Source organism: Melozone crissalis, unplaced genomic scaffold, assembly GCF_028551555.1.
Source record: "Melozone crissalis strain CALT ecotype California unplaced genomic scaffold, PUWL_Pcris_2 ptg000002l_1, whole genome shotgun sequence".
Classification (NCBI taxonomy): Eukaryota; Metazoa; Chordata; class Aves; order Passeriformes; family Passerellidae; genus Melozone; species Melozone crissalis.
In genome coordinates this window covers 22,653,889-22,669,661 of record NW_026535780.1, presented here as the reverse complement: position 1 = coordinate 22,669,661, position 15,773 = coordinate 22,653,889, and the positions used below count along the sequence as shown (strand labels likewise).

The following is a 15,773-nucleotide window of genomic DNA, read 5'->3' as shown; positions in this document are numbered from 1 at the left end:
ATCCTTGTAGGTCTTTGCCAAGGATATTATGACTTGTTTGTTTATTCATTTAAAACATCCATTTAGTAGTAGGGCTAGCAATAGCACTATGTAATATTCACTTCCTTCAGTTTCACATAATTTTAATTTTTTTTCCAAATGCAGGTTATTTGTCTATGTCCTCCCGGAAACCTGAAAGTTTTGTAAAAGCCACCATTCCTACAAAGCCTAAATTCTGAATCTTCCCAAGAAGCAGGAAGTGAGTACCAGACTGACAACAAGTGTGCTTTGAAATATGAATTCTTAAAAGCCAGTTTTCCTGCTGCCAGTGCTGATGCTCATTAGTAGCAAGTTATCCTGCTCCAAATCATGTTTAACTGAAGCTGTACAGCCTCCATATGAAAACAAGCTTATTTTTCATGTCAGCCATGGTTAGCGGATCTAATGTTGACCAGATGGAATTTTGTTACAAAATGGCAGTCTCTGAAATTAGGTTATCTAAGCTTTCCAGTTAAGATTTTTTAAATAGGAACATGAGATGACTGGAGAAATCTCAGACCCTCTGAAGTTACTGTCAAGAACCTGACACAGAACTAGCAATAGATCACCTCTGCCAAAGCAAATTAAATATTAAACTGAGAGAAGGAAGTGGGACAGCAAAAAAAAAAAAATTGATAAAGACAGAAAACCAAATTTTGCTTCAAGGCTTAAATTCCTAGAAGGAAGAATCCTCTAGAGGTTTGGTTTTTTAGTATTTTTAAGCCAATATTGAAATTAGGTGAACTTAAAAAAGTTAATAGGACTTGGAATATTGCTGCTTTCCTTCTCTGCTCCTCCTTCCTCTTCTAATTCTGTACTTGGCACTGCTATGTTAGGCAACTTGGTGTCCTGCCCTCACTAGTCCTCCTAAAATTTCAAGTGTCTGAAAATAATCTTCCTGTGGCAGCACTTTCTGAAAATGACTTCAGAGAAAACTGCAGCATTCCTTGGTCTTCCCTCCCATTCTCTTTCTGCCCTCTTACCATGTTCTACAGTTGCAGTTAAAGTAATCCATCCACCTGGGGCCTCCTGCACCTCGCAGGTGTGCCTGTATTCCACACACCTTTGCCTTCTCACCACTGTTCTGCTCCCTGTGGAGTGCTGGTGCAGGGCCTCTGCTCCTGCTCTGTGGCTGGGAAGCCTCCAGCTAGGCCCACAGGGCACCTGCCCCCTTGCTGCAGCCCAGCCCAGCCCAGCCCAGCCAGCCCTGGCTATTCCAGACCGGAGAGCTGCGTTCCTGCCAGGCACCAGGCTGTGGTACAGACTAACACAATGAGAAAGTTGAGGTCCTGTGAGGTCCCTCCCACCAGGTTCAGTTGCAGCCCACTCTCTAATGCCTCTGGAAATTTGCCTGCCAGCTATCCTATAGGGATCTGACCACTCTGCTGGTAGGGTGAGACAGCTACACAAGGCCATGAATGCTTTTGATGGGGCATCTTCCCTCCACTTTGTAACAGAGCAGGTCACACCTGGTTTGTTGGGGATAGGTGGCAAGGCTGGCAGCAGGAGGCCTGTGAGAAAGGCCAGGGCTGTCATGTGCTGGGCACAGCCAGTCCCAGTTTCTTCCAAGGACCCATCACAGGACATGGCTGATCCCTCAGCCAAGATGGGGGCACCTTGGGGAAACATGTTTCAGAAAGAGCAAAGAAAGCCAGAGAGTGGAGGTAGAAATAAAAGGAGTGATAAAGAACAAAGGGAACAACAAGGGCAGAGGTGAAGGTGTAAGAGGAAGAGGTTAAGGAGAAAGTTTAGGAAGAGGAGGAGGTGCTCTGTGGTGGAGCAGATATTCCCTGCAGCCTGTGGAGGATTGATGTTGCAGCAGAGGAAAATAGTGAGTAGGAAGAAGGAACTTCCCAGTGCCTCACCAAAGGGACAGAGTGCAACCAGTGATGGTTACAAGGAGGGGAGGAGATGTGCTTGGAGTGAACTTGAACCTGGGAAACATGGAGGAAAAGTGTTTTCTCTAAGTGTGTATATGTTCTTATTTTCTTTCCCTCTCTCCCCCACTACCTGAATTAGTAATGACTTACTCTAATTTGCAATAAATTGATTTCCCCAATTTGAGCTGATGCATTAATTGAAGAACTGTTCTGATTATTCCAACTGGCTGAATACAGCAATGACATTTTGTTACCTTTTCAGGCACATCAAAATCTCTCTGAGGAGAGAATGCAGAGACATTCAATGGAGGTGGCCAGGAGACACAAATGTAATGTGCTTGCAAGGTTTGTTCTTACAATTCCAGAGCAAAGATGATGACTTGTAATATTATTAAGAACCAGGAGATCAAGGCTAGAAAATAAACATGTTCCAATGTGTTCTATTTCAACCTGATTGTGACACTGGCTCTTGTGTTTATAATTTAATAATACACCTTGAGGCTCAAATTGCAGTGGGATTCCACCGAAGTATGCATGGTGCAAACTACTAGGTAGTCTCCACCTTAAACATCTTATAATCAAACCCAGTTCTTCAGTGCCTGATCTAATGAATAAGTAAAACACTGCCTTGAACTGACAGCCCTGAAGCAGGGTGTTTTGGCACACTGTGCTCTCACTATGCAATTCACACAGCTTCTGTTCATCAAGGATAACTCAGGAGGTCTCGGAGTTATTATAGAGGCAGATGTTCTTGTTGTTGTTTCCTCCCAGTTCAGTCTGATTCCTGTTTCAAAGTTCATCTTCTGTCTCATTTCTGAGTTTTGAACCACAAGAAAGGATTAAAATCTCTCAGGACACAGATGGGATTGGGACCTTATATACAATATCATTAGTCCCAAGACATTAGTCAACAGAGGGTTGCTCTTGCATAGCTCTCCCTACTTCTAAGAAGTTTCTAAGATGCTGCATTCCAAAAGACTTGGGGCACAGTAGATGTGGGGACTAAGGACCAAGGCTTAATTGAGAAATTAAAAGGGGGCAGGGGAAGAATTAACTACTAGGCAAGAGACAGGATGATACTAGACCTCTCTACATTCTTCAGACCTCTTTAAAAACCAGTGCCCAGCCACAAAGCTGTTGGCTCCATTCTCCCCTACATGTGTGTAACGCATGTAAAAGAAAGGCTGATCAGCAAGCTCCAGTGAGCTGTTCCCAAGGATTAGCCCTGAGTTAGGGATGGGACTGTCTGCTGCTGGAGACAGGCTGGCAGGGAAGAAATACACTTTCTTTTATGGATGTAGTTGTCCTGATCATATATTCTTACAGAAGGAGCAAGGGACATCATTGGTTCATTTCCTGCTTTACCCATGGTTCAGAGTTTGCTTCATGCTTGTCTGCACTTGTTCCGTGTTTGAGTTACCTGAAAAATATGTTTTTGGTGGAAGCTACAAGGGAGTAAAACATAAAATTCTTTCCCTGCTTTTAATGTTTTCCTAAATTTCACAAATGGAATAAACTTTAAAGTTCAATACATCTGAGGAGGTTGGAATGCAGCATCTCGTAGTGAGCAAAGCACATGTGGTGTTGTGTGTGGCCTACCACTCATTAATGTGAAAGGCAAAGAATCATGAAGTGCCATAAATGCAGTGATGTATGTCACCCTAAAAAGCACATGGAAGGCCACCTTCTACTGCTGTGGTCAGTACAGTGCACGCAACCAAATGCTGGAGCATGGCAGGCTGTTTGTGTTGCTGTATTCTTGCCTTCATGGAATTTTGAGGCAGTTAAGTAATGTGCAGACATTGCTTATTTTATGCTTGTAGTTCTGAAAAGATTAATACTTGGATTACTTAAAAAATTAAAAATATTATCCAGATATTTGTTACAAATGCTAAAACTCCTTGTGAATGTTCCAGCCTTGCCAACTAGCGAACAACAATTTACCAGCAAATTTACCTCATGCAAAAGACAACTGTCCCAGACAGTTGTGTTCATTAACACTATACATGTTAATGAAACTTAAAAAGAAGTACTTAATTTGTGAATAGAATTTTTCAAACTGGCCCTATTCACACCAAGTGCTGCAAACTGAAGTTTACTCTCAATCTAGTTTGCTGTTCTGTCTCTGTGGCAGCTGAAGCATCTGGGTGTATGTAGACACACGTGCGCTGTTTTAGTGCCAAGGCCATGTCTTCAGGACACAATGAGAAGGGTCACATGTATCAGTGATACTAGAGCTACATGGCATATCATCATTTTCATTTTATGTGTCAATTTTAAAGAAATACTGGGCAATTGAACAGAGAATACATTAAGAGACAGGGACCCTTAAATTTCTGGGTTACTGGATCTAATCTAATGCAGTGGCAGATACCCTAGAATTGCTATTTTGTGATACACCAGAAATGGAATAGTGGTTTAAGTCTCATCCCAAGGGACCAGTTCCAGCAGGGAGTCTGAGTACTGACTAAACATTATTACTCTGAATGGTGATTCTGTATAACTTCAGAACACTTGTACTGCTATTGTCTTTTTGTCTTACTCTTGAGATCTGTTCTCTCTCAGGTTGCTGATTTACCACCTATGTGAACTCAGCAGTTTTAAAGAGCTAGAAAAGTTTTTCTCGACAACCCCAGCACCTCTCCCTTCAGACAATTAAAATTTATTCCTTGTTTATTTTGAGTACTTATACTTTGTGACACTCAGAAGTCTCTACAGCAGGACAACAGTTCTCTGGGAAGTTTGCTGTTACAGACAATAAAACCAATTCTCTTTTCCAGAAACTTGCAAACCTAGAAAACTTCTGGATAGATGTATGCTAGTAGTGTTAAAATACATAATGCAATCATACTCATTCAGGCTTACTTTTGATGTTTATTCCCAATTAATGGACTATAATAATAGAACTATTATTTTGGAATTTTAAAGATGTAATTTAAATTCATAAATATTTACATTAGGATGCTATTACTGTGTATTTAACTTTTTTCTTATCAGACCTGACATATTTATTAAAGCAATTTATAATTTTTGAGAGTATAGTCCCGAAATTGCTCATTCAAATACTTTTGCCATCAACACAAGCTCTGATTTTGTGCTTCAGAAGGGGCTTTATACATTTTGCTTTGATTTCTCTTCTGCTGCATGACATAAAATATCAGACCATGAGATAAATTCCTGAAACTACATAGTGCTGCATTATGTTACTAAGGTGCACACTTCTGTGAGTTTACAGGAGTGGTGGTAGCCATGACCAGACCACTTAAAAGGGGCAAAATGCTTTTTCCTTTGAGTCTGTGCAAGGCTGCTCTGCCATTGCCTCTGTACTGCTCATGATCCCTTTTTAATGGCTATTTCTTAAAGTTCTGTTAATGGGGAACTGTCTTGGACCACTGACTGTGGTTTCATTTGACTCCTTCAAGGTGCGAAAATCTGGTTTTTAGTCATCAGATATTGAGATCAGCAATGGGGAGAGGTGCTTTGCAGATACAGTAGTGGTGGAGCAGACCCAGTTTCTCTTACTATACAGTATGGGATGGCCAAGGCCAGACTGATTTGTGCCACACCTTCTACATCATTTACATGAGAAGAATAATTGTGATTCACTTTGCAAACATGTTTGACTTTAAAAAGAGAAACCTGCAGCAATGAAATCTACAGATAAAAGCATCAATGAACTGGATATTTGCATCTATTTGGGCCCCTTGGTTTCCTGCTGTTGAGAGCACTGAAAAATGGCAGGTATTCCTTCATTGCTCCTTCTGTGCCTTTAGCCCAGTTCAGTGTTCCAGGTACATTTTCCGTCCTCTACTTCTTGTATGCTTGTGAAATGGCCAGCCCCAGTCCCAACTAACACCATTGTTCCAGTAAAAAATGTTGATTTAGCATGTGTGCGTAAAAAGGACTGAAGAGAGAACAGATGTTTCAAAGTTCTGTCCCAAACTCAGAAAATCCTTAAATTATTTATGTTTCTAATGTTAAATGCTGGGTCAAAGTGATCACTGTGAAGCTGCATGTGGCCAGTTAAACTGCAGTAATTTGGCTTAAATTTGACCTATTTAAACTGTCCCATTACATTCAACTGGTGATTTTTGTTACTACCTTTTTATAGAAATGTTTTTAGCCAGACATTGTGAATCATGTCTGAATACAGCTAAGATGGGGTTAACTAGTATTTTTTTTAAGCTTATGGAACATTGTTGGTTTTAATACATTCAATAGTTGCTGTAAAAATGTTAGGGAAAGACAGGTTTGAACAAAAATTTTAGCTCTGGATCTGTACTTACAGTTCACACCCACCTAATTTTGAGCACTCCTAGGATTTCAGGGAGTTATAATTCACATCTGTGTTTCTAACTCCTTCATGCATGATTGTCTGAATGTGCACTTTTGGAACAGGTCCATGTCTAATGGGCTAAATTGTAGTTCCCAAATCAGAAGCCACATGGTACTGCTACATAGTTTTCTTTTATTTTCTCCTCTTATAATGTAGCCTTCAAAAAAAGGTTCTGTCAGTGCAGCAAATGGGATCATTACAAAACACCAAAGTCTACACTTTCTACCCACCTGCCATAGAACTCACACATTTTTATTTCTACCAATGATTTAGTGAAGCATTTGCACAATGACCACAGTGGACACTCCTCTGTCAAGTAATTATTTATCAGAGCACTGGAACAGATTCGAATTATGCAGGACTCACTAAGCTCACTAAGTATGGTAAGGATACTTAAGGTAGAGATGAGAGTCTCTTGTTTTTAATACTCATAGAGTCAAGCTAATTTTTATGTCAAGCACAGGCTGTATTTACTTGGATTTTCCTCTATTTCTCTACTAATTAAAATATTTTAGTTTCGTGGTAACATATGTGAAAGTGTTGACAACAGCTTTGCTCAATCCACATGTTAATTATGTATTTGCTCAGAGTATGCTGATGAACTGTGTGCACTTCTCACGTTAAGATTTCATTTCATGTCAAAGGAAAAATGGGAATGTAGTAAGTGGATTTGTGCTTTTAATTTTAGATACTTCTTTTTGCTCTCAGACTATCTTGTACGATTCCTCTGCACCACATGCATTTGAAAATATTTTGTTGGCAAGAAGTTAAAGAAGAAAGTAATACTTGCTTCTCAGAATAGGATTTCTGAACAAAGCAAAGCAATTTTGCCATTAATGAGACAGTTAAATGAAACAAATGACACGGCAAGCAAGAAAAAGACCACAGCATCACACTCAAGGAATGCACAGGCACACAATGGCTTATGCAATATTCCCCATCTGACTAAGTGAGTAAATACAGAGATTTCCCTGGAATTATTCACTACAATAGGCCATGGTGACTATAGCTCAGTAAATGCAACCAACAAGCTTATAGCATTCTTAGTAGTTTTCATCCATAGACAACTCAATGGATTCCATCCCAGCTGCAAGACCCAACCCAGCACGGGGTTTGTAAACCCCAGACTCTGATTGGCTTGCATACCACTCCTGAAAATGGTACTTTGGGAATTGAATCTATCACATCTCTAGATAATTTACACCCTTGCTGTTTTGTATGTGCATATGTGTGTATATGTGCGTATATGTATGTATTTTTATATATATATACACACAGAGTCCAACAAATGCATAAAATTACCTTCTTTGGTAAACTCTTTAACCATCATAATTGCATAGGGCTTAAGTTTGGTGTATATATATAATTTTTTTTTCTAATACAATATTTCAACCATTTTCCTCTGTGTTATTTTTTTGAAATTAAAGTCTGTTTCATTACAATGTTTGTGTCTGCAGTCACTTGGCATTTGAGAAACAGAGCCATTACACTTGCTTTGTTGAGGAATATGGCTCCTTCCAGAGGTCTGCATGGCTGCTGAAAAAAAAAAAAAAATGCATTTTTGGGGAGTTCTTCTAGAAAGCATATGCAGGAAAAAAATTAACTTTTGCTGTGTTTCTTCTCCCAGATGAGAAAGTAATTAACAGCATGTGTTGGGCTATTCACTAAAGACTACAATAAATTATTTACTATTTTCAAGCTAATGAAGTGAGTACTTGATCTAAAAAAGGAGAGTGTGTATGATTATGTTCATTTTCCAGTTATGACTTTCAAGTTCAAAGATCATCTTAACTCCTGGCTGCCTGATCCTGTAATTTGCTGAATGTATTGAAACTCGTTCTCTTAATTCATGTCTCCAGAGATGCTCAGCACCTGGCAATAGTAGGCCTTCAGAAAGCTGTCCAAAGGAAAAAAAACAGTGAATTTTTTTTTGAGTGAAACACCAGAAGAGCACAGCTTTGTCACTGGAGTTCCACGTGAAAGTGTATTTAAAAAATAACAAACCAAAACAAAGAAATACATAGTTTTAGTTGGGCTTGCCAGGGTAATGTAGTACTAATCAAAGATTGTGTTCTGGGACAACAGTTAAGCATTGCCCAGAGAGCTTTTATCCTTATTGTGATCAGAGGGGCTCTTAAAACAGATAAGGTATGCACATCTGCCAGGAATGACTAAGTATGTTCAGACCCATACTGAGGCAGGGGAGTGAGTAGATGAACCCTTGAGGGACTCATGTTCTCTGAATCCATATTCAGGTTGTTCTGAAGGCAAAAGCTTAGCCTCTGCTAAGGAATCTTACGAGAGTCAAGGGCTGTGACACTTCATTTGCTCTGCACCCGAAACTCCCACTGAAGCCAATTATTCAATCTAGCTTAACAAAGACCACAGCTTCTCTGGCTGTGCAATTGTTGGTAACCATCAACAAACTGATTCATCTACAATTGGGCCAAATGTTACAAAATCTGTTTCTGAGTTCTTGTTTGTACCTCCATCATAAGATTACGCCAAAATTAAAGCATGCAGTACTTGAACTAACTTCAAAGGCTGAGCTTGCACTTCTAGCTAGTTCAGCCTTTTTATTGGTTCATGTTTTCCATTTGGCTTCAACATCCTGTTCCTTACTGATGCCCTTCTAGAGTTTCATTTACAAATATTATGTCCCTGGTTAGTGAGCCATGCTAATTAATACTGTGGTGGGGACTATGGATTATAGAAATATCATGCCTCCTGCTTGGAAAAACACGGCGATTTTTCCAGACGTTTACATGTAATGCCGTATTGAACATGGCCAAATTTGTTTCAGGAAAATGTATCCTGAACTCATTTAACCAAAATATATTTAAGGTTGCTTATACTGTTATCTATTGCCAGTTTTGTTAATCATGAAGCTCAAAAGTTTTAATGCAGTAGAAAACTGAGACCCATAATTTCCTAATTAGATTATTTCAAACAAAACAGTAAAGTTAAAACAGGCTGGTTTAAGTATAGATATTTTTTAAAGTTTATGCCAATAACAAGTTAAAAAAACAAGAACAGATGATTTGGCTTCTTTCTAGAAACCTCACATATCTGACCATGCCTCACCTTTCAAACCTGGGACCATAATCTGAGATGGATTTTAGCTCGTCTGCAGATTTTGTAGTCAGAAAACTCCCTGACTCTGGGGACTTAAAGTATTTCCAGGGTTATGATTATAAAGAAAATCTATTATATTTGCAATACCATCATATATCAAATAGAAATTATGAAGCATTTGCAAAACATAGCAATCCTAAATTGGTAGATTCTTCCAATAACAAAATAAATTAAAGCAATGGCATTTCTTTAGGAAGAATATTTGACTGGACCAGGTAATGTCATTGGAAACAATGAATAAATTTTCCAGCTCACAATTAGTTCACCAGATCATAAGGAGGTCAAGAAACACATAATCTCTGGGGTACTTTTATTTTACTTTTGGTTTTTAATTGCGTTAATAAACTCTTTTCATAAATGGACATGATTTGATTGATGGGACAGCATGATGATGATACAAGTCACAACAATTCTGAGACACCCTTCACTCCTTCTGGACTCTAATTTCAGGCACAGAAATGAAAAGTTGCCAACATCTCATAACACTTACCATGTCATCACCTCACTGTGAATTAAAACAGACTAAAATGAGATGTTCAGATATCTATGAGTAAAAAGTCTAAAAATTGCCACAGGAACCAATTGCAAAGTGACCTTTATATATAACCTGGGTCAATCTTTTTCTGTCAGAATGAACTCTATATTGTACTAGGTAAATTGAATAAACAGCAAAGATATCCCTAGGCTAAATCCTACTGTTGCAAATTTTTAGATGTCACCCTTGCAGGGTGCTGGCCCCTGCCTGAGCAAGGCCCCTTCTCCTCTCTGTGCAGCTCACTCCTCCAAGGGGAGCAGGCTGGGCCAAGAGCTGCCCAAGCAAGTACCTTGATCCTAACCAAGGAAGGTGCAAATGTAATGCCTTGTGGAGAGTGAGTCTGATCTATTGAAGGAGGCTTTCCTACTTCACAGCCCCTCTTCTACACCCACAGGGAAGTTGGTCTGTCATTTTCTGTGAGAATTAGTCCCTTGAGAAAAATTACACCTGTGTCAACAAGCAGCAGGCCATCTCCTGCTCTCCTGGAGGTCTGATGTTCACTGGTCACATCTGGGAAAAACAGAAGCTAGCAAAGGGTCTGGCCTAAACTCTATTAATGTAGAAGGAACAATCCTTGTTTCAATGGCTTTGGATTACTGAAGGGTACCATGTGAATCTTCTGCTCAGACTTAGAGCAACACATCCACAATCAAGGAGGGGAGCACTGGCAAACGTACCAGGTGCATGTAGGGACTCACCAGGATTGCTGGGCACATCGTGCAAGCATTGTCCACAATGGAACAGTTTCTGTATGGTAGATGATGTTTGCAGCTACAAAATTTTGCCTTGTGTGAAACTAAACCATGTCACACCAGATGAACCAAAGGGTGCTTTGAACAGGAGTGTGAAAACTTGGTGTTTTGTCCTCACATTGTGGTTCCTGCTTTAATTTTTTAAGGGAGTAACTCTGCTCCTGTGCTGTTCTTACTGTGGACACTTTCTGGAGCTGCATGCAGACTAGGAAAGCTTGTGGCCCATGTTGGGTGGGCTGTCTCTGAGATGGGCCTGTAGAGACTGAGTTACATGTAACAATTTTATGTGCTGACTGGTTAAATTTTAGATTGGAGAACTTGCCTGTGAAGGTGGTTCAACATACTCCTGTAAAAACAAGGATGAGGAATGAGAAAACTTTCTCAGAGTAAGGCACCTCTACTCAAATGCAGAGGAGTTAAGGAACAGTATAAAAATGTTTCTTTGATGACTTTATTTCCATTGCAGACAAGCTACATAACATTTAAAACCACAAAAGACAGAAGAATCTTGGCACCGTTTAAAGGGCTTTGAGCAAGGAACAGGGACTGGAAGGAGGTGTTTCTTGTGGGTGTGGTTTTGTTTTTTCTAAGAAATCAGATGATAATGTAGAACATAATGGCAATGAACAACGAAGTTGCACTTGCCTGAGTTAAACTTCTAGGTAAGCATGACACATATAGAATTCTATTTGTTTAAAACCCCAATTTATCTAACCAAGGGTCTCCTGTTTCTGAAACAGTGTATTTGTTTCAGATAGAACCCCAAACCTGGAGGACTTCAGAGGGGGAACAATTAATGCAGAACCAAAATCCAGAAAACAAAGTGTCACATGAATGTTAATGTCACGGCTCTGAAACCTGGTGTGTTTTCTGCTTCTGGGCCTGAATAGGCACATTAGCCATGTCTTGACTGCAAGTTGGGAACTTGGGAAATAGCTCCTTTTTTAAGAGGATAACTCACAATGGTACCAAACACAGGATCATTTGCATAATTATTTCACTATTTCATGTGCATTCAAGATACCAAAATCTGTCTCTTTACAAATGGAATAAAACTTAAGAAATCACTTTTTTTGAGATTCTTCTATTTCAGAAACTTGCATAAAATCAACAAAGGCTTGTGAAATCCCTGTCTGCTCCATTTATTGTGATTTGAAATTTTCTGCTTTGTTTATACTGCTCTTTTGGAAGTACAAAGATATTTTTCTTCCCCCTACTAATTTTGACTTTTTCCATTTAGGAATCATTGATTCACCCTCATTTTTTCGTGCAGCTGCCATTCCAATTCTGTTTAAAAAACTTGTTGTGACACTGTATCTTTGTTCCACAGCACCATTGGTTCATGTAGACACAGCTGTGGCAAGGGAGTATTTGATCAGTTAATTTCTGGCACAGAAAGGGGAGGATGAGCCCAAATGTATTCATTTTCATATGTGGCACATAGCATTGTTTACCTTCTGTTTCTTTTGTGATGGGTAGATTTTTATGTTAAACTATTTGGGCTGCATCTGGCTCAGAGGATTGCTGATGTCCCATGTGATCTTTTTCCAGTAGATTTTTGGTTCTAATTTGATCCAAATTATGATTATCTAAAGAATTTTTGTAGCATATGCAAAATCGCTTGATTGTCACAGTCCTGTTCCTAGCTGGCGTCCGTCCCGACCACAGAAAGTACAGTCCTGAGTATCACAGCTGGTACTCTTTGTGGAAAAGACAAGGATTCACTGACTACATTTGCTCTCACTAAAGTCAGAAGTAAATTTTACTTTCAATTCCAGTGGAGCACAAGCACAAAATGATTTAGCATTAATGCCTTCCTTAATTCTTCAAAAGAGTGAAGGAAGTGAAGAGTGAAGGGAGTGATCCCTTTCAAGAACACAGTGGAGAAGTGTGAACTGCTGCTGGCTCTACAGTATTTTGGAGAGAAAAAAAAAAGGACTGGAGATTCTACTTCAATAGTTGTGACATCTTTTAAGTGAACAATCCTAATATTTGTGTCCCAAAGACACTGGAGCAGGTGTCAGGACCCCCAGGGAGGGGGTGGACTGGGAAGAAACAACTTCTCTTGTCTCTGTATCTCTGTATATGCCTTCCTGTTTTCAGAAGGTTTATTTACTTTCCTGCACTTGGATGCACGGGGTCCACTCAGGTCCAAACCACACTTAGCCCTGTAACCCATTCAGAAACTGGTGTGACAGGAAACCACTCTGTGCATTGACTTAAAGGAGCTGTTTGTCTCTGCTCTCCTTCCACAGCTCTTGCTCTAATGCATTCTCCATCCTTTTTTTATCTCTTATTTGCACAGTCCTGAAGTGCCCTTTACACAGAACAATAAGGAGTTGGCTGTATATTCCACAGTAATGACATCAAAGGATGATAACAATTAGCACTTCATTTAGCAACTTAACTATAACACAGAGATGCCTAGCCAGCAGTATCTCAGGCACATGGAGAAACTGGCCACACAGAAAATAATTTAATGACCTGGCCAGCCATGAAGGAAGCTATTGAAAACAGCAATCAAGATTTTTTTTTATTTACAGACCTAGTTCCATCCACCAAAATATTCTGTCTCCACAAGACTGATGTTTACAGGAATATTACTCATATCTTATCTGTGATGACAGTAGCCCTGAAACCTGCCATGATTTTATTCCAATTACTTTTGTATTGTCTTTTTCATGAGGGCAAGTTCAGTAAGAAATTTCTTTCTTATATCTAATGTAAACCTGCCATCTTTCAGTTTAAAGCCATTACCCCATCCTGTCACTATATGTCCAATGTAAAAGTTCCTCTCCAGATTTCTTGTAAGCTCCCTTTAGGCACTGTAAGATCTTTTCAGATTCTTCTCTTCTCTAGGCTGAACAACCCCAACTTCTCTCCAAAGACAAGGAGGTGTTCCAGCCCCCTAATCATCTTTGTGGGCCTCCTCTGGGCTCACTCCAACAGGTCCATGTCTTTCTTGTGCTGGGGCTCCAGAGCTGGGCACAGCACTCCAGGTGGGGTCTCACCAGAGCAGAGTACGAGGGCAAAATCTTCTCACTCAACCTGCTGGCCATTCTGCTTTTGATGCAGCCCAGGATGTGGTTGGTTTTCTGGGCTCTGAGCACACATTGCTGCCTCATGGGGAGCTTCTTATCCATCAACACCTGCAAGTGTCCCTTCTTATTCCCTGCCCAGCCTGTACTCATGTTTGGGTTTGCCCCAGCCCAGGTGCAGGAGCTGGCACTTGGCCTTGCTGAACTTCATGAGGTTTGCACAGCCTCCCCTCTCAAGCCTGTCCAAATCCCTCTGGATGGCATCTCTTCCCATCCAGCTTGCTGACCACACCACACAGCTTGGAGTGGACAGTGCTGAGGGTGCACTTGATCCCACTGCCCATGCCACCAACAAAGACATTGAACAATACTGGTCCCAAGACTGACCCCTGAGGAGCACCACTTGTGCTCTACACTGGAACACTGAGCTCTTGACCACAACTCTTTGAGTGCAATCATCCAGCTAATTCCTTTGTTCCTCATTCACCAAGTGCTTCATCCACCAAATCCACACCTCTCTAGTTTAGAGACATGGATGCCATGCAGGACTGTGTCAAATGCTTTGCACAAGACCAAGGGGGTGACATCAGTCACTCATCCCTCACCCACCACTGCTGTGACCCTGTTCTAGGAGGCCACCAAATTTCCACAATTTGCCCTCGGTGATACATCTTGCCATTCTTTCTCCATGACATCATTAACATTTGGGGTTTTTGTGTTAATCCACATGGGAAAAACTCTTAGACAGATATTCTTCATTTTAGTCTCAACTATTGTAACAAACTTTTCTTCAGTTTGAGAGAATGTTGTCCAAGTTGCATCTATTCAAACTGCTATTGCAAAGAACATTCTTCCAGCTTGTAGCCACAGCTGGATGATTTCCCTCTGAAATTTTCTACTGACACTTATTTCTTCTTAATTCCATCATAGAAAATGCAACTCCTCTTCAGTTTTAAGGGTCCATCTCTCTCATTTGATGTCAGGATCTGCTGGCATTGGCAAGGGAGAAAAAGGCATGAATGAAAGCCTCACCGCACAGGAGGGACTTGTTTTTTCAAGCCAAGAATTTATAGCATTTGGTGAAAATCCCACAGAGGCTCCCCAGGAATACAAATGACAATTCCACGTGCAGGTGGTGATTAGGTGGAAGTCACGGGCAAAGCACATGTTCCTCATTTTCAAGCAAGGAAAAAAGCTGTCTAAGGGAGATCCAGAAAGGATTACAAATGGCTTCATTTCTTTCTAGGCTTGGCCAATAATTCCTGGCAAACTCTCTGTATAAAGGCCTGAGCTGCTCAGCCTAGCAATGTCACCATTCAAGTGGGCGACTTGGTTTTCTCCCATGGCTCTCAATAGGATCACAAAATGGTTTGGGCTGGAAGGAACCTCAAAGACAGGAAAAGGGACCTGAACATGAGGCAGTGTGTGCCCAGGTGGCCAAGATGACAGGTGGCATCCTGGCCTGCATCAGAAACAGCATGGCCAGCAGGACCAGGGCACCGTACTCGGCACCGGTGAGGCCACACCTGCGAACAGTTCTGGGCCCCGCATTCAGGAAGGGCATTGAGGAGCTGGAGCGAGTCCAGGGAAGGGCAGCGGAGCTGGGCAAGGCTCTGGAGCCCAAGCCCTGAGCGGAGCAGCTGATGGGGCTGGGGGTGCTCGGCCTGGAGCAAAGGAGGCTCGGCCGGGACCTGAGCGCTCTGCAGAGCCCTGAGAGGAGCCTCAGGCCACAGGGGTCGGGCTCTTCTCACAGGTAACAAGTGACAGCACAAGAAGACATCGCCCCAGGCTGTGCCACGGGTGGTTGGGGTTGGACATTAGGAGGAATTTCTTCACAGCAAAGATGACTGAACAAACACTGGAATGTGGACGTGGTGTTGCGTCGTCCCTAGGGCTGTTTAAGGAAAGACTGCACTTGGCACTCAGTGCCAGGTCTGGTTGGCGCGGTGCTGTTCGCTGCCAGGCTTGACTCGATGCTCTGGAGCCTTTTCCAATGCAATCCATCCTGCGCTTTGCTCCCGCACGCACCGCGCACTGCGCCCGGCCGGGTTTGACCCGCGCCGCCCGCCGTACGCTGCT

General features: G+C 41.3%; 1 protein-coding gene across 1 annotated transcript in view; it reads left to right on the top strand.

Annotated features, from left to right (window-relative positions):
• Positions 1–2,347, top strand: part of RGS22 (regulator of G protein signaling 22) — a 60,020-nt gene extending 57,673 nt beyond the window's left edge. The window contains exons 26-27 of the mRNA XM_054282544.1: positions 145–238; positions 2,161–2,347. Of these exons, the coding sequence (XP_054138519.1) occupies positions 145–218 (74 nt within the window). The 3' untranslated portion in view covers positions 219–238; positions 2,161–2,347. The remainder of the gene's footprint in view (positions 1–144; positions 239–2,160) is intronic.
• The last annotated feature ends 13,426 nt before the right edge of the window (positions 2,348–15,773 follow it).